General features: G+C 42.0%; 1 protein-coding gene across 1 annotated transcript in view; it reads left to right on the top strand.

The window, feature by feature from the left end:
- Positions 1 to 18,054, top strand: part of PAN2 (poly(A) specific ribonuclease subunit PAN2) — a 1,212,755-nt gene that overhangs the window by 365,937 nt on the left and 828,764 nt on the right. The window contains exon 7 of the mRNA XM_044083667.1: positions 1,394 to 1,745. Within this exon, the coding sequence (XP_043939602.1) occupies positions 1,394 to 1,745 (352 nt within the window). The remainder of the gene's footprint in view (positions 1 to 1,393; positions 1,746 to 18,054) is intronic.

Raw genomic sequence — 18,054 nt, 5'->3', positions numbered from 1 at the left:
TTGTTGATCTGTATTGCTAAATAAGGTGTGCGTAAGTATGCTTATCTTTGTTTAATATTAATCTTAAATAATGTAAACCATTGCCACAGTATACATCTTTCGCTTATGTTTAATAATTTGGAGCTTTTCTCCCTGGGCCTCCGCTGTAAATGAACTCACATCCAGTCAGACTATCCTGGTTAGCAAATGTAAAATAAAATAAAAAATAAATAAAAATAAATATATATATGTATATATTTGTGTGTGTATATATATATATATATATATATATGTATATATTTGTGTGTGTATATATATATATATATATATATATATATATATATATATATTTGTGTGTATATATATATATATATATATATTTTTTTGTGTGTGTATATATATATATATATATATATATATATATATATATATATATATATACACACACATTTGTGTGTGTGTGTATATATATATATATATATATATTTGTGTGTGTGTGTATATGTATATATTTGTGTATATATATAGGAAGCAGGTAGCTGTCAGAAAATTTGATAGGAAGTTCTAATAGAAAAAATGGAAAATAATCTCACAGATATATGTAGTGTCCTTTTTTATTTTTCTCTGTTTTTGTAGACCGTCAGCCCTCTTAAGTGATAGATATCCATTATTTCCCATTATATGATTGTAATCACTAGTTCTGCTTTATCATATGTGTGTGTCACCGAAGTAAGCTTCAGCTTCCTTTCACCCTGTGTGTCACTCTGTAGCACCCAGTGCCCTCTGGCAGCTGTCATCCCATTGTTATATAATGTGTTTCACCTTCTGTTATCATTGTTAGCACTGGGACATGCTGTTTTTCCGATGATTATATTGATTAGTTTCACTCACTTGTTCTCTTACTCTCTGCTTCACTCTTTCCATGTATACCATCCATCCTTTCTGAAGTAGTAACCGTGTTATTTCCCAAATCTTCATACATTTTAGAAATGTACTCTTTAGTCCCAAATGGCCTTTACTGTACAGAGATTGTTTTTGTAAAATCCTGACTTTTATTTGTCACCTTCTTGATATTGGATACCTTATTTGTCTGTACTAAAATGCATCTTACATCTTTAGAGCACATTATGGTCAATATAAGTGACTTTTGTGCAACAAAAATTGGTACTGTCCCCTACCCGAATAAGTGAGAGCTTGATATTTATATTTTATAGTGGTGGTACTGTCATCTAAGTAATGAGGATACTGTATGCACATCTAAACAGTCAGCCTTTCTTTCCAAGAATCAAGTACAGTGGCAGTGAAGAAGTTTGGAAAGGTAGTTAGTCTGTACAGTTCAATTTAGTCATTGTGATGGTTAAAATGGAATGAATGAAAAGAGCCTTGACTCAAATAATTATGTTTTGGTTTACAGGGCAGTGTCAGTTCTGTGAGCCTACAGGTCTTGCCAACCCAGCAGACATCTTTGACATCTTTCACATGAACTCAGTTGGGCAGTTGGTGATGGCATTTGATGTATCCTCCAGCAAACAGGCACTGGTGTTTGGGGACTCTGAAGGCTGTGTTCACTTATGGGCTGACTCGCCTAACATTAGTTTCAATGACTACTCCAGAGAGCTTGAGTTTGCATTACCATGTATAGTGGATAGTTTTCCACACCTGGATTGGAACCAGGACCTTATGCCGCTCTCAGTTACTCCCATGCCATTGACGAGTGAACCACTTCTGTCAGATTGGCCATCTGCTCTCTGTGTGCCTTCACCCAGGTAAGTAAAGTATTTGCTTTTTAGTAGTACTGTTCTCTTTAAACACAGCTGTCATCATTTCATCACAGTCTTTCTGAGTATTCAATTTCCTTTTTTCTTTTTTTTTGTTTAGTATATTTTCCTGCAGCATGTCCTCTTTGGACTTCTTACATTCTGGTTCTTTTGTGGCTTGAGGATAGATCTCTATTTTCCAGCTGTGGAGACTGGACATGCCATAATGAGTTATTTTGTTGCAGAGAACAAAGAAGATTGCAATGCATGGGGGGATTGATTGAGTCTAGAGAAGCACAGAACAGCAGTATTTTGTGCAGGACCTTGAAATGAGATATTGTATATGCTGTTAAGACAACTGTAAATTGGCTGTTCTGACCCTTGTTGTGCATGATGCTCACCTTGGGAATAGGTTAAAGGATCAGAGGCACTTTTTTTATGAAGGCACACATGGCAAAAATGTTGATACCTTACCAGTCTATTAACTCAAATGTTCAAATTTATGACTGTCATACATCCACCTTATCCATAGGCTTTACACCCTCCAAACTTTTGTGCCGCATTTTGTCCTTACCATGTTAGATTTGCAAAATTTGTCAGAGTTTTTTATACTGTGTGCAAAGCTTGCAACAGACCTGCATCTAGCCCTCCACTTCAGGTGTGAAGCCCATGAAAAGAAAAAAGAGACCATCCCCACTCAGAGGATCAGATCCTTCCTTAGAAGATGAAGAATATTTAGAATATACACTGGATATGACTCTTGAGAGGACACCATTTTCACTGAAGATCTGTCTTATGAAGGAATATTTTATGAGAGTCTGGGGATATGTCCAACACAAAAAAAAAATAAGTATACTTAGGTTCATAGGTTTATACTAGGCTATCTGCCCTAGGTCATTTATAAGCCTAGCCCAGAGTTTTGTGGCTTTCGCCACCCCTTTAGTTTGAAGGAAACTATGCCCCTTATTTTACTGTGCCTCTGTCAAGCAGTGACACTGAGGTTATCCCTGGGGTATACCTGCGATCTCCCATCCATTGGTCAAGATTTCTCTTGAACAAGGCCAGCGAGGTGCTCTGCCTCACATGAACCGGGATTTTGTTCCACAGCATAGGGAGTCTCTGGGTGATGAATCTGTCCCTCCAGCACATCCTATTAATAGCCGTGTCGAGGTTTAAGTCTCTTGCCCTTGTAGTTCTGATGGATTTAGATTTTCTGAGGTGAAGCATGTTCATTAATTCCGGGTTGGACATGGCCTTGTATGTCAGGCACAGGTCTCCTCTGAGCAGTCGGTAAGCGACTGAATAGAGTTGGAGTTTTTTCAGTCGGGCAGCATAAGACATATTTTTGAGACCCTTTATCCTTTTAGTGAGGAACTTTTGGGGCCTTTCCAATTGCTGCAGGTGTCGGGTCAGATACATTCCGAATGGGGCATTGTACTCAATCATTGGTCTGATGAGTGATGAGTACAGGGGAACAATGACCTCCCTTGATCTAGATGTGAATCCCTTCATGATCAGGTGGGCATTGTAGAAGGTCTTCCTAACTACTTTGGCAACGTGAGTGTCAAACGAAAGGTTACTGTCAACCTGGGTCCCCAGATCCCTGATAACCTCTTCTGTGCTTAGTAGATTGCCACCTGTATGGTAACTAGGGGTAACCTTGTTTTTCCCGAAGGGAATGCCTATGCATTTTTTGGCGTTTAACTTTAGGCCATGGCTCTGGCACCAGTTATCCATTTCTATGAGACCCTTCTGAAGGATGTCTGTGTCAGATGGGTTTTCAACTATGGTGCCCAGTTTGCAGTCATCTGCAAACTTTGTCAGCCATAATCCTCCTGTGTTTGCCTGTACTTCTGAAAAGTAGATGCCAAACAAGAGTGGGCCCAGGACTGAGCCCTGTGGCACAACACTTGTGACAGGCTTGGAGTCTGACATGGCGCCAGCAACTCTGACCCTGTGGGTTCTGTCACTTAGCCAGTTTGCAACCCATCTTGTGACGCATGGGTTTACATTTAAGCTGGTGAGATTTTCAATGATACCCGAGTGGGGTATTGTGTCGAAAGCCTTTGCCAGGTCAAGGTAGGCTGTGTGGACTGCCTTGCCCTCGTCAATGGCCTTGGTGACTGTTTCGAAAAAGTCAACCAAGTTTAAAAGGCATGATCTGCCCTTGACAAAGCCAAACTGGGTTGGATCCAACGTCTGTAAGTCCCCTATGTCTTTATTTATGAGTTCCATTATGATCCTCTCCATAGCTTTGCAGACCAGGCTTGTCAAGCTGATGGGATGGTAGTTTCCGGGGTCGGTGGAGGCACCTCCTTTGTGAAGTGGGACCACCGTTGCCGTACGCCACTCCTTGGGTACGTATCCTGAGGTGAGACTAAGATTAAGCAGTTGCCCTAACTGCGGGTTTAATTCCTCATTGAGTTCGTGGAGCACACAACCAGGGACACCATCTGGTCCCATGGATGCTGTGTTTTTCGCCTTGGAGAGAGCAGTTCTCACCTGAGCATTTGAGATGTTTGGGGGACTACAGTCCTCTGGTATAGATATCTCTCCTTTTGGGGGGGAGGGGAGAAATTTGCACTGAACCTGTCAGCCAGTATGTTGGCAATGTCTGTAGGTTCCGTGATTTTTACATCATTTTGCACTAATTCTGAGCATATCTGGGAGTTTCCTCCCAGGTTTCTAACATAGCTAAAAAAGGCCTTATGATTGTCTTTTGAGTCCTTAGCGATTTTTCTCTCAAAATTTGCCTTGGAAGCTTTTATGAGAGATCTCATTTTTTTTACTTATAATGATCAAGGGCGTCTTCCCTTTTACGGATTTTGCTCTATCTTGTAGTAGCTTTTTCCTTTTGTTGTAAAGCTTGTTTATGGCTGGGGTCCACCAGACTGGACGCTTGCCTTTGGTACAAAGAGTCTTTGTTTTGTTTGGGATTGCCTGATCCATGCAGTCCTGGAGGTGCTGGTAGAAGGCATTTGTAAGTGATTCAGTGGTTTGAGTAATGGTTTCCGCTGGCTCGGGGGCCTTGAAAGAGACCACACCAGTCTTTAGGAGTGTGAAGTCGGCTTTTGAGAAGTTCTTCACTGTGGTCTTTTTTATCTGGGGTGGGGGCGGGATGTGGACTTCCAGTGAGATTAGTTTATGATCTGATCTCTCCAATGATGGGTATACCTCTGGTGTTGAACATTGTGACCCCATATTTGTGATGATGAGATCCAGTATGTTTTCTCCTCTTGTGGGGATGGTGACCAATTGTTCCATGGCATTTTAGTTTATAAACTCTAGGAACCTTTGGGCTAGAGTGTTGGGGCTTGAGTAGTGATCCCAGTCTATATTTGGATAGTTGAAATCACCCAGTATGATGGTGTTTGGAGATATATTTATCCCCTCCAGTGTTTTCAGGAAAGCTGTGTGAGGTTCCTGAGTTTGAGAGGATGGCCTGTAACAGGCTACAAACTGCAGAGCAGTCTTGCCTACGGTTAATTGCACCTGGATGGTTTCCGATGCATCGTGCGTTGCCACCAACCTTGAGGTGAGGGTGTCCTTGATGAATATGGACACCCCCCCCTCCTTTCTTGGTGTTGTCTGGATTTTGGGGCCGGAACGCATGATATGAGGCAAAACCTGATAGTGCCGGAGTGCTCTCAGGAGCCTTGAACCAGGTTTCAGTCACAGCACAGACATCGATGTTCTCCATACTGAGAAGGGCTTCGAGTGCGTGCATCTTGAGGTTGAGACTTCTGACATTGAGCAGCATTACCCTTAGTTTTTTTCCTTTTTTGTGTTCTAGGGTGGTAGGTTTAGAATTTGAGCCCTGCCTAAAAAAGGCACAATGGGGGTGGCAAGACCCTTTGCCAAAATCCGGAAGCCCAGGGGTGACAGGTGCAAGCCGTCCCTTGCGAAGCAGCGTGGCTTGTCCAGCATGTCATCCCAGGCAGACAGACATTGGATCCCCTTTGAATGACACCATAGTTTAAGCCAATTATTAAAGCTGATCACCTTGTCTTCGTATTGTGGCATCATTCTTGGTGAAGGTAGGATACTGCTCAAGGTCAGGGTCATACCTGCCTGGGCTACATAATCAGAGAGCTCCTCTATGTCTCTTTTCATGTAGTCCAGGGAGGTACGTCTCAGGTCATTCACACCAGCATGGACAATGACTGAGTCATACTTGTACCTGCAGTTGAGTGACCTGAGTGCTTGCGTTATGTGGCGGATTCTAGCGCCCGATAGGCAGCTTATTGTGACCTTCTCCTTACTCAATCTGGTGAGCAGGACGTCAGTGTGTCTGACTATGGAGTCACCAATGACGAGTGTGTCTGGCATTGTGTTTGGCCTTAAGGTCTGACTGTTTGGCACACCTGTTTGGACCTGATAGCCTTGGGTGAATCTCAGCCTGCTATAGCACCCATAGTTTTTGATGTTTTTGAAGATGTTTTCTTGGCAGCATTCTTGGAGCAAGACTTGAAATCTCTGAACCCCCAGGAAAGCCAGCAGTTTTTATTGAGTCCAGCAGACATAGCCTTATCTATAAGAACCAGTGTCAAAGATTCCCTGAGATACTGTGAGTCACATCCAGTTAGCCCTGGGCACCAGTGTATATGTACTGTAAAGAGTCTACATTAACCAGCTTTGAGGTTATCAGTTGTCAGATATTCAGGGTGAAATACCAAGGCAACAGTCTTAAGTGAGACAAGTTACCTTCAGAAAGTTCAGATTTCTTGTTTGGCTCATATGGCTTAGGAGGTGGACATAGCATTTATTAAGTGGAGGTATAATGATGTTGATGCAGTTGGTAGGACAGTGCCCACAATATTTGATATTAGGAGGTGTCCATTTTGAGGAGATTGTTTGGGGGAGTATCTATTTACCTTTTTATTTACACTTTCCAACTTGGTAACTTTTCAAAAGCTGGAAGAAAAATTAAAGGCAATTGAAACTGTCAGACAACTTTTCCGTCCACCTGTTGCCAGATCCATTTGGCGCCATTTATCCAAACAGTGACCTTTCTGCAGATGGTAGACCAGAGAGAAAGAAGAAAACTTTAAAAAGCAAAAGTGACAGGATAAGAAAAGGGAAGTCTGGGAGGCCTTCAGGCAGTAATTCCACAATGTCTTTTGACAGGGCATATAGTCCCCTCTTTCTCCTTGGCCCACCTTAGCTAATCAAACCCTTTCACCTCTCCTCCTAGAAGGCCATTGTCCATTTTCATAGAAAATCATTTGAAGATTATCATAGATATGTGGGCCTTAGAGACATCTTCTCTCCAGATTACTGAATACAGTTCAAAATCCACCTTTCATTAGTACCAGAGTTTTAGATGTTCACTCTGCAGTTTCTCTTTCACTTTCTGAGGCATGGAGATTTCATGGTCAGTCTTGGCCTGTAGTGAGCACATGACATATCAGGTTCAGGGCAAGGGGACTCCTACTTCAGGTATACATCCTTGTCCTTTCGTCTCTTTACTGTGCCCAGGGTATTTATGAAATGCTTGGCTCCAGTGATAACTTTTCTGGGGAACATGTACGTCCATACCTTCATGACTGCTATGCTGTAGGCTTAGTTCAAGGAGGAGTTGCAGGTAAAGCTCCAGTTACCACTTATTTTTGTGCAGAACGTGGGGTTTTCTCTTTTTATCTTCTGAAGTTCCCCAGCACATAGTGTCTGTCTGGGAGTCATCCTATACACTGTGTTATCCAGGGTCTTCCTGTCTGTGTAAAACAGTGACCAGCCTAGAGAATTTTCTTACATCTAGGCAGAAATGGGGTTCCTTAGAGCCTGGAGTTTATGGTATCTGGCATCTTTATTGTGCTTCTAGCAACTTTTCATATGCAGAAAATACAGTGGTATTTGAAGACTCAGTGTGACCAGCACATAATCGCTAAAGAAGGAGCTAACTGTTCCTCCATATTTCCAGAAAGAATTTGCATGCTATTTTTCTCGGATCTGGGGGTAAATGTGGAGGATGCCTTTTCACTCTCCTAGGCACCTGACAATAGTTGTCTGAAGTATGGCTTGGTAGAGGAGCATATGTCAACAGTATTGAGGTACAGATTCAGTAGATTCCTGTACAGAAGAAGCTATACATTAGTGTCAAGGAAATGGTGGCTATAACTCTGGCTGTTAAAACGTTGAGATAGTTTGAAAAACAGCATTCCTTCTGTTAACAGCAGACAGTACCACAGTCATGTGGTACATAAATGGGGGGGTAGGTACTTGTACCTTTCCCTGCAGACTAGCAATGGAGGCCTAGCAATTAACTTCACTACCTTAAAGGAGTCTTTAGGTTGTCCTTTATACTTTCTGAACTCGACAGCACAGTAGATATCCCAGCAAAATGCTGGCTAGCAACTTTGGGTAACATCTGTATAGTCACATTGGAAAGGCTTAACTGAAAAATGGGTGTTCTGTTTGCCTCCACAGACAACTATCATTTCCAAAAGTTCTGTACTATATCTCCATGCATGAAAAGTATGAGTAGTTGGTACTTTCTTTCCTGTGGAATGGCCTTTTCTCTTGCACATACCAGTTGGTGCAGAGAGTTAAAGCTGTTAGCTATGGTTCATGTACATGGTTTGATTCCGTCCACTATCATTTGCCTGCTATGCGACCTTGAACAAGTTATTTAACCAGGTTGTGCTTCGGGGCACCTGGGAATATGGGATAGGCTATTCAGTGGTCTCCTGGACTGCAAGCCTAGGAACTACCTGTGAAACTAATACCTCATTGGACCCTTTGCTACCCAGGATTTTGCAAAAGATAGGAATCCGAAGTTCCAGGATAATTTTGCCAGTCTCCATTCTAGACCAGGTAAACTAACTCTCCTAGTCTGGGGAAGAACCCCCCCACACACACACACACACCTGCTGACACAGAAATTGCGTTAGCTGTGCACCCAAACGTTTAGGCCTTCAGACTTACAGCATGGATGATTTGACACTCATTTCCTCAAATGCTTATTTTCTGAATATGTGCTTAAAGTATTGTAGGAAGCCAGGAAACTTAATACAAAGACGTCATATCTGACAAAGTGGAGAAGATTCTGCATTTGGTGCAGCAAGAATTAACCAGAACCCAAGGAAGCAAGCCTACCACTGGTACATTTTACCTCTCTGATCTTTTTGCAAAACGTTTTCATGTTCTTCATTTGAAGCACTTATGCTGGGTGTCTTCACATGACTTTCTGTTGATCCAATCCTGATGAACTGCTTGTTTGTGAATCAGTTTCTTAAGAGGACAGGGGGTTTGGTTTGCATCTCTTTTCTACAAGGAAGGCAGCCCCTCCACCTTGGAACCTCAAATAAGGACCTTGGACCCATTCATGGAAGCAACCACTGATGTGCTCAAATACTTACCCTGGAAAATAGTTCTTTATTTGGCCATTAGCAAGGAGGATCTCTGAATGTCAGGCCCTGTGTGCAGGGAGCATTTCATGGTCTTTCTTAGGGACAGAGTAAGCCTTAGAACTATTCCTTCTCTGAAGTTTTTTCCTAATCCAGAAAATAGAGGGAATAGCATTTTGTACTTGCTGGACATCCACAAACAACTTTGGTAATATGTTGACAGAACCTGAGAATGTAAAACAAATAGAAAAATTGTTTTTGTCTTTTGTTCTAGGAAAACTAGGCAAGCCAGTCTCCAAGCAAGCATTGCACTAGATGACTGAATAGGATCACAGTGGCATTGTTAGCTCCCACTCGCCTTCCCCCTATTTTTGTCTTCTTGATTTTGTATAAACAGTCTTGTAGTTGAAGAAGAGGAGTAAAAGAAGTCTTATTACCACCCACATATCTCCTCATACACTCCATGGTTTGAACTGTCCAGAGATTGTAGTTTGGGACTCTCTGCTAGAGATTATTGCCTGTCCTCGTTTGCAGTAAGGCTACAGTCCTAAAAAGAAATCAGGAGGGTGGTTCTTCCCTTTTCAGGGTATATCCCTCATATCTTTGCTGCAAAACAGTTGCACAGGCTGACTGCCCCTTTTAACTAGGACACAATCATGCATTCCTGCATTGGAGAGGAGCTATTCTGCCCCAAGATGTTTGCAGAGCTCTGAAATTCAAGACAGTTGGGTAATGTCAACCATTTGCTAATTACATATGTCATGAATACTGCTAAGTGATCCTGTTCAAACATCTGCTGTTATGGTGAGTTTACTCACACAACTGTAATTTCTTTTTTATCTCTTTATTTATATTTTGTTTGTCATGCATTTGGAATTTTCCCTTGATTACATGACATCTACTTGTTTTCATGTATTGCAAAGGAATTTTGGTGTAATAAATGACTTGTTGAAGGTTTTAACATTGTGTAATTGAGACATCTGTTCGTGTGTGTTATAGCTGCCTTCACAATTCCTCACTTAACAGTATGTGCTAGGCAAAAAATTAAGTTTATTTTTTGTTTAGTAACACATTACATATTATTAGAAGTGTAGCTTAATGTGTGGGCTGTTAATGTAACAATTCTGAAATCATGTATAATTTTATAGTCGTATCTCAACCTAATCCGCTCATCTCCCACTTTTTCTTTTTTTAACTAAACTTGTAAGTAAATTGCTTTATGTTAATTTTTTGTTTAACATCATCAGTTCTTCTAGAAATTGTTTGAGCCCTTCACTTGATATGTTCATTTATGTCTATTCTTTTAAAAGCCTCTTTGTAGCTACTCATTTAATGACTTTGTGTTAATAGCTCTGTGTTTTCCACAAGCATTTTTTCTGTATTTTCTCATGGCTGAGACTGAAATTGGTCAGTTTGGATGCATACTGTGCCCCGCTTAACAAATCCAAACAAGTAAATAAAGAAGTGTAGGCAAGCTAATTCATAGAGTGCCTATTACATTAGCAGTCCTGGCTAAAGACACACTAAGCATACCTCTCAATGTCTTACTGCAAGAAATCTGGACAAAGCCATAAATAATGGGGGGATAAAGGCCCAAAAATAGGGACACATTTTAAATGTTGGCCTTGCAAACTTAGAAAATACATAGAATGACAGGGTTTCCATTAGCATGAATTTTCTGAACGGTATGAAGTCTGAAACTCAAATGTCTGTCAGTATTTTTGATGTCAGTCTTTAATGATTTGCCAGAAAACCACAGTTTTATGAAAAACGCACCAAAAATGTGAGGCAAAAATCTGGACATTCTGCAGAAATTTGTATAGTTGAGAGGTATGACTCTAAGTAGTACATGGCACTTTGCCCATATTTATGGCAGTAGAAGTATCCTTGATGACCCGGTTAAAATAACCAAAAAACTCAAGTTGTTTGCTGTTGTCATTCTTCATTGCTTGGAGCCCTCAGGCATTAGATGTTTAATTTTTGGAGCAATTACTTGGACATTGAATGATGACTGCATTTAGTTTTTTTCCTGTGACTTATAAAACTGCTTATTGCATATAATACGACTGCTTATGTAGTTTTCAGCTTTGTTGCAAAAACTGTTTTTACCCATTTAAAAGGGTGTTGTTATAGCACTGACTAAAATAACAGTTTTCTGTAGCTGTTGTGCAGTGCAGGCCAATCTCATTCCTTCCATGCCTATCCAAAGCCATGCATAGCTGGTTGTTTCATAGGTACAATTGTCAGTTATGAACTTGTGACTCTGCTGATGTCATCTTAGCTTTAGGTAGTATAAAAGTGCAGTTACTGCCCTCTGCCAGCAAGTTGGTTCATTCTCAGTTACATGGGAGCAACTTACTGGAGTTATTTTTGTTGATCTCACAAAGGATTTTGACATTGTGGATCTTTACTTGCAGAAACATTTTTGGCATATTCTCATCTAGTTGTAGGTAGAAGCTTTAAAGTCAAGATGCTGAAAACATTATCATAGCCTGGAAACATCTCTGCAAGTGTGCCAGAGAGGTCTGTGCTAGGACCATTGAGCTTCACTGTGTATTTGAAATGGATGGCATTTGAACTGACTTGCTTTTACTTGCATCTCCTTACTGTTGACCAGTGTGTATACTGTGCTGGTGCAGTGGAATCCAGTTTATCTGAAATATGGGCTTTTCTTTTGGATAGCTTCACAATTTAGAATTCAGTAAAGCCTTTAAGATTTTTTGAGTCATATTTGTAGATTTATGTTTCTCTTTCCTCAGAATGAGCATCATTACAACCCATGCAGACAGACCGGTTGGTTCTGGTGTGTAGAAGAACAGATCATTTATTGATTTTTTTTCCTGTTCTCAGATTACAGTAGCTGGGCTGCTGCCCACCAATTGCTAGAAAAGCCAGTGTTCATCATAAGGATTATTGCTCCAGCACTGGACTTAGCCACAGGTGGATGTCAGAGTGTGTGTGTGTGTGTGTGTGTGTGTGTGTGTGTGTGTGTGTGTGTGTGTGTGTGTGTGTGTGTGTGTGTGTGTGTGTGTGTGTGTGTGTTCGTTCGTTTTCTACAGAGAAACATGAGACTGTTGGATTCATATTCAGCCAGCGATTATGATCTTCATTGCTTATTGTGTTTCTGTGAAAATGATGTATCAAGTTGTGAACATAGTAAAATTTTGGGCAAGAAAACTTTGTTTAGGACAGCAAAAAATCTCAGGACTTTTCTAGATTACAGGCTGCTGGTCATTACACTAAAGCCATCTGCTGCCTAAGAAAACACATGAATTGATGAAGATGGAAAAACTTTTTATGGAATCTGGAGTGAAGGATGCAGACAGAATGTGTAAGATTGTAGTGACACGGTCAATCCCATCGAGGCCAGTAGGTTTAGGGTTTGATATGGCCCATGTTTGTCTGCCAGTGGTCCTTGAATTTGGTTGATTTTAGCCTGTCCTTTGGCAACCTCTTTAGAAGTAGGTAGTGTGCTTTCAGACTTTTGCTTTAGTCAGGTCTCTGAAGATACTGTTTTGGCAGCATAGCTTAAGTTTGGTTCTCAGGTCTGGGATCCACTCTTGGAATACAGATTTGTCTGTCTCTTTGGTACAAGAATCACTGTATCAGAGCCAGCTCCTTGGCATAGAGGGGTAAAGCCCTTGACTGTGGCAGAGATGACCTGAGTTCATTTAGTGACACGCATGCCTATAGAAGTAGGCCAGGGGTGATGGGAGTTAGAAGCTGCTGCTGGCTCGCCCATCTTTTGGGGAGTGGGGGGTGGCTTTGGCTTGCCAGAGGGGTGAAACCTCAGACATATACTACTTATTACATTAAGTGGAGTTGAAGACTACTGAAATGGCTCTTTGCCAATATGCCCACACTGTTAGCCAAGGAGAAATCAGTGCACAGAGACATGCTTCCCCTGTAAACACAGGAGTAGCAGAGCTTGGAAGACATGCTAGAGGGTATGGCCTGGGGGGGTGCTCCCTGCTACCTTACTCTCACTGGGGAAGGGAGAGATGATTGGGTTTCCAGGACAGGAACAAATGGACCATAGGTCCACCACCCCTTGGAATGAATGGGTCAGTTGAATGCAGGTAAAGGAGCAAATGTGCAAGTCCCTGAAGGGACCAAAAATATTCTCTGTAACCAAGTCTAAGGCCCTTTTATTACTTTAGTTTTAATAGGTTTTTCCTCCTGGGTTCTCCTCTCCTTTTTCATTGCCTTTTTCTCCTTCTGCCACTCCGCCATCTATTATGCTATTACTTTGTCCATTATCCAACTATGTGTGTACCCAGCTGTGATGCTCTTTGATTCTAAGTGCTTTGTGGAGGAATGTTTTTTGATCCCATAGAAAGCAAACCTGACTGTAGTGGGAAGCCCTGTTCTCTTCATCTTGGAGTTTCCTCATTGCAGCAAAAGAAAAGTGATCCTATCCCTGAGTTTTCCTCAGATTTTGAGCTAGAATTAAAGGGTCTTGGGTACTCCAGTCATATGGCAAGAATAAAGAGGATTCAGTTTCCTCTGTGCTGTAGAGCAGAGGCATCTGGTACATTTATTAGGAAGAACAGCCAGTTGAGAATCCATTTCTAATGCAAGGATGGAGAAGCAGCTCTTTAATGACCATCCAGATACAGGACTTATGTTTTGCCCCCTTGCCCAGTAGTGTTTAAAATGTGAGAAGAAAAGTTCAACATCCTACAGTTTGAAAAAAAAAGTTATGTACTCACCATAATGTTCCATGTTTGTTGTCTATCTCGCTATTCATTCTTACTAGATGGGTTCAGAGCCGATCCTCTGCTCCGACTCGGCCGAACACACTAGCTCGAAGTCTTTCACTTGGCTCGTGGCTGAATAGGTATCCCATCATGCAGTGGTGTAATCCCCAGTTCTTGTTTGCTGCTAATCATAACAATGTGCCCACAATTGTCCTGCAACATCAGGTATAGAAAAAAACAAGAAAATTCAGAGGAACTCCTTTAGAAGAAAGAAAGATCTCACATCTAAGTCCTCTAGGAGCCTTTGGCTGGGGAAAGGTGGGAGGGTCGTAAGAATGAATGACAAGATGGACAACAAACATGGAACGTTATGTTGAGTACATAACTTCTTTATGTTATGTTGTCCTATCTCGCCTTCATTCTTAGTGGATGGGACAGCGTCCATAGCACCATTTTCCTGGGTGGCTCACGGGAGTATACCTGTGAGCACAGTGAAACCAAAGGAAGCCCTATCCCAGGAGGCCAAATCAACTTTGTAATGAGTAATAAAAGTATGGAGTCTTGCCCACGTAGCAGCAGCACAAATACTGTCCAGTGATAATCTGGCTAGGTAGGCAGAGCATGTTGCTAAAGCCCTAGTGGAGTGGCCTCTAACTTTAAAAGGTAAATTCTTGCTATTTGAGGTATGTATAAAGGTAATGCAATTTGAAACCATAACTTTTGAAACTGGCATACCCTTTTTTGCTTCTGAAAAGGAGATGAACAATTGATCTGTTTCCTGAAATCTTTGGTCCTACGCAGATAAAACGTAAGTTGCCTATGCACATCCAATTGGTGAAGTTTGTATTCTGCCTTGTTGCTATAATTAAGAAAAAACACTGGGAGCTCAACTGATTGATTCAAATTGGTTTAGGAGCAAATGTTTTGCACAAAGGATGGATTAGTTCGTAGAGATACTCTTATCCCTATGGAAGATCAAGTATGGCGACTTGATTGATAGAGCTTGGAACTCCTAAACTCTTCTTGCAGATGTAATGGCTACTAGGAATATATTTTTCCAAGAGAGAAATTTGAGATCACATGATTATGAAGATTCAAAGGGAGGTAAGGTTAGATGCGTCAGAACAAAATTCAGATCGCATGGTGGAAGAGGTTCTTTAAAGGGGGGGTCTTAATAAGCAAGTGCCTTTTAAAAATGCTTTACACAATTTGTGTGACATCAGGTTAGGAGTGTATTCACCAATGTGAAAATTTGACATTGCAGCTAATTGAACTCTAATTGTAGTTACTACGGAATCTTGCTGGAAAAGTTCTGCAAGAAATTCTAAAATTGAACTAATTGGGGCAGAAAAGGGATCAATGTTTCTTGCTTTTGCCCAGTAGGAGAAACTCTTCCATTTACTAGAATATAACTTCCTGGTAGAAGCCTTGTGAGAAGACACCAAAATATGTTTTACTGCTGGTGTCAAGTCTTGAAGCCTGAATAAGTTTGGAAGTGGAGCAGCCATGCTGTCAAATTCAGGGTTTGGAGAGCAGAATGAAGTGTTCCTGACATATGGGTCAGAAGGTCTGGAACTGGGTCCAGAACCCACTGTTACTCCTGTAGGTGAGGCCAGAAGAAGGGGAACCAAATCTGATGAGGCCAATATGGAGCAATGAGAATCAGCCTGCTTCCCAACCATTTTTGCTTTCTGAATGACTTTGGGTATCAGGGGAAAGGGGGGAGAGACATAGAGAAGTCCTGTGGGCCAATCGTGAACAAGTGCGTCTCTCGGTGTCTCCCCCATAGGGATGGATTAGGGCAAAGTAGCTGCTGCATTTGGTATTCATGGGAGTGGCAAAAAGGTTGCAGCAAGGCTGGCCCCATTTTCAGAAAATCCTCTCCGCTATATTTTGGTTTAGAGACTACTCGTGAGGCATTAAAATTGCCCTGCTGAGTTTGTCCGCTATCACATTGGACTTCCCTGGGATATGCATTGCTACCAGAAAATGTTGGGAAGATACTGCATGTTGCCATACTGTCGTTGCTTCTTGACAAAGGGGGTATGATTTGGTTCCTCCTTGTTTGTTTATGTACCAGACTACCGACATGTCTGACTGGAGAGTCCTGGAGTGCTTGCAACGCTAGAAGCACTGCTCTCATTTCTAGAACATTGATGTGCAAATGGGCTTTGTGTTCCTGCCATGTGCCTTGGACTGTTCTTCCCAAATAATGCCCCCCCCCACCCTATCTGGGAGGCATCCGTGGTCACTGTAGCTACAGGTTGTTGGGCACAAAAGGTCGCCTGATGGTCACGTGGTCATACTGAAGCCACCAAAGAAGATCTCTCAAGCATGGCTCTGTAATTCTGATTTGGTGAGACATGGGAAGCTCTTGTAATGACCACTGAGCAAAAAAAAAAGCCATTGAAGAATTCTCATATGCATCCTGGCTAGAGGAACTAGGGTGATGGTTGCTGCCATAGTTCCTAGGACTTTCAAAATAGTTTTTGCTTTCACCTTGTTTCTGGGTAGAAGGTCGGCTGTTTGTTGTCTAAGAACAGAAACTCTGTTGGGAGGCAAACATGCCATCATGATGGAAATGGTGTAGAGATCTGCGCCTATGAATGGAATATGTTGATAAGGCAACAAGGCGGATGTTTGTAAATTCACTGTTATGCCCAACTGAGAAAGGTTTGTAGTGTGGTGTCTCTCGCCTGCTGAAGTAGATGCTTGGTGGTGGCAGTTAGGAGCCAGTTGTCCAGGTATGGAAACACTTGGAATCCTAGGCATCTCACGTAAGCCATGACTTACTGCCATGCATTTGGTAAACACTCTGGGGGCTGTAGTGAGACCAAAGGGCAGAGTTCGAAACTGATAATAACTGATTCCCAGCCTGAAGTATAAGTGACTCCTCGATGCTCTGTCCATTTTTATGTGGTAGAACACATCTTGGAGGTCTGTTGAGCACATCCAATCATCTTTACCTAAAAAGGGAAGAATTGACTGCAGTGAAACCATTTGGAACTTGGAATTCTTCACAGATTAATTTAGTTAGCTGAGATCCAATATGGGTCTCCAGTCCCCTGCTCTGTTTGGCACTAAAAATAATCTTGAGTAAGTTCCAAATCCTATTTGGCCTGCTGTGACTTTTTTGATGACTCTGTTGTCTAGCAAGTTTTGAATTTCTACAGTTGCTTGCTTTCTTTGACTGGGTGGAACATCCAGGATTGTTCTGATCTGTGGGACAGGGTGGCAAAAGGGAATGGAATAACCTCGGGGTATTGTACTTTGTACCCATGTGTCTCTTCTGATATCTCACCAAGCTTCTGGGTACAAAGTTAACCGCCCTCCCCCCCCCCCCGACTGCCTCCAGAGTAGAGCAGACAGGCTTCCTTTCAGGAGTGCTGGTAGGGCCAGCCGCGAAAAGAAACGTGGTCACCCTGGTTTTGTGGACCCCCTCTGCCTCATGGATGATGTTTACCATTATTGCCTCCCCCTCTACCCCTGGGGAAAGGTTCACCTTGGGCATTCTGAAAAACTCCCTGGGATCTTTTGAACCACATTTTCCCACTCTTCTGACCTTTAGGGTAAGGTCTTGAAGGTTTGGAAAAACGTACTCCAATGGCAGAGAGAGTTTTACCTTCCTGCTCACATCTACTGAGTGTATCTTTGACTTTGGGTCGAAGGAGTGAGGAACCATCAAAAGGGGTGTTGACAAAGGTAGACGTGAAAGGCTCCACAAAATTACACAAGCGCTTCCAGGAGTGTCTCCTCAAGGAAACTCCTGAACCTGCTGCTCTGCTCGCTCCATCCGCTGCATGTGATATCAGTCTCACGGAGGAGTTAACGATGGAATTTAAGGTAGATATCTGAGAGGTTACCTTCTCTGAAATCCCCGCAGCTAATGAAGCTTGGAGAATATTTCCTAACTCCTTTAGGAGATCCTTTTGTAGTCTCGTGAAGTGCGTAAGATAATTCAGCGATCTGAAGGTAAAATTTGCTGACAAAAAAACACACTTCCCGTATCTGTCCATTGTTCGAGAGTCTATTTGGTGTATGAGCAAATGAGGATGTTTCAGAAAGTTCCTTCTTAGTGGCTGCTGCCACCTCCATAGCATCTACAAGAATGCCTTTCATGAGAAAATCCTTTTCAGATGTGGCTGATAAAAACTTATTTGACCTCCGAGGGACTGGTTCCATAGTGTCTGGTGACTCCCACACCTTTGGACTAACCAAGTCCAAGAGCTGACAAAAGGCAGAGACACCCAGGAGGCTGAAGGTTGACATCCA

This window comes from Protopterus annectens, chromosome 9.part0, assembly GCF_019279795.1.
Source record: "Protopterus annectens isolate FY-2018-M chromosome 9.part0, PAN1.0, whole genome shotgun sequence".
Classification (NCBI taxonomy): domain Eukaryota; kingdom Metazoa; phylum Chordata; order Ceratodontiformes; family Protopteridae; genus Protopterus; species Protopterus annectens.
Note: the sequence above shows the minus strand (reverse complement) of the source record. Positions and strands in the feature narration are given on the sequence as shown.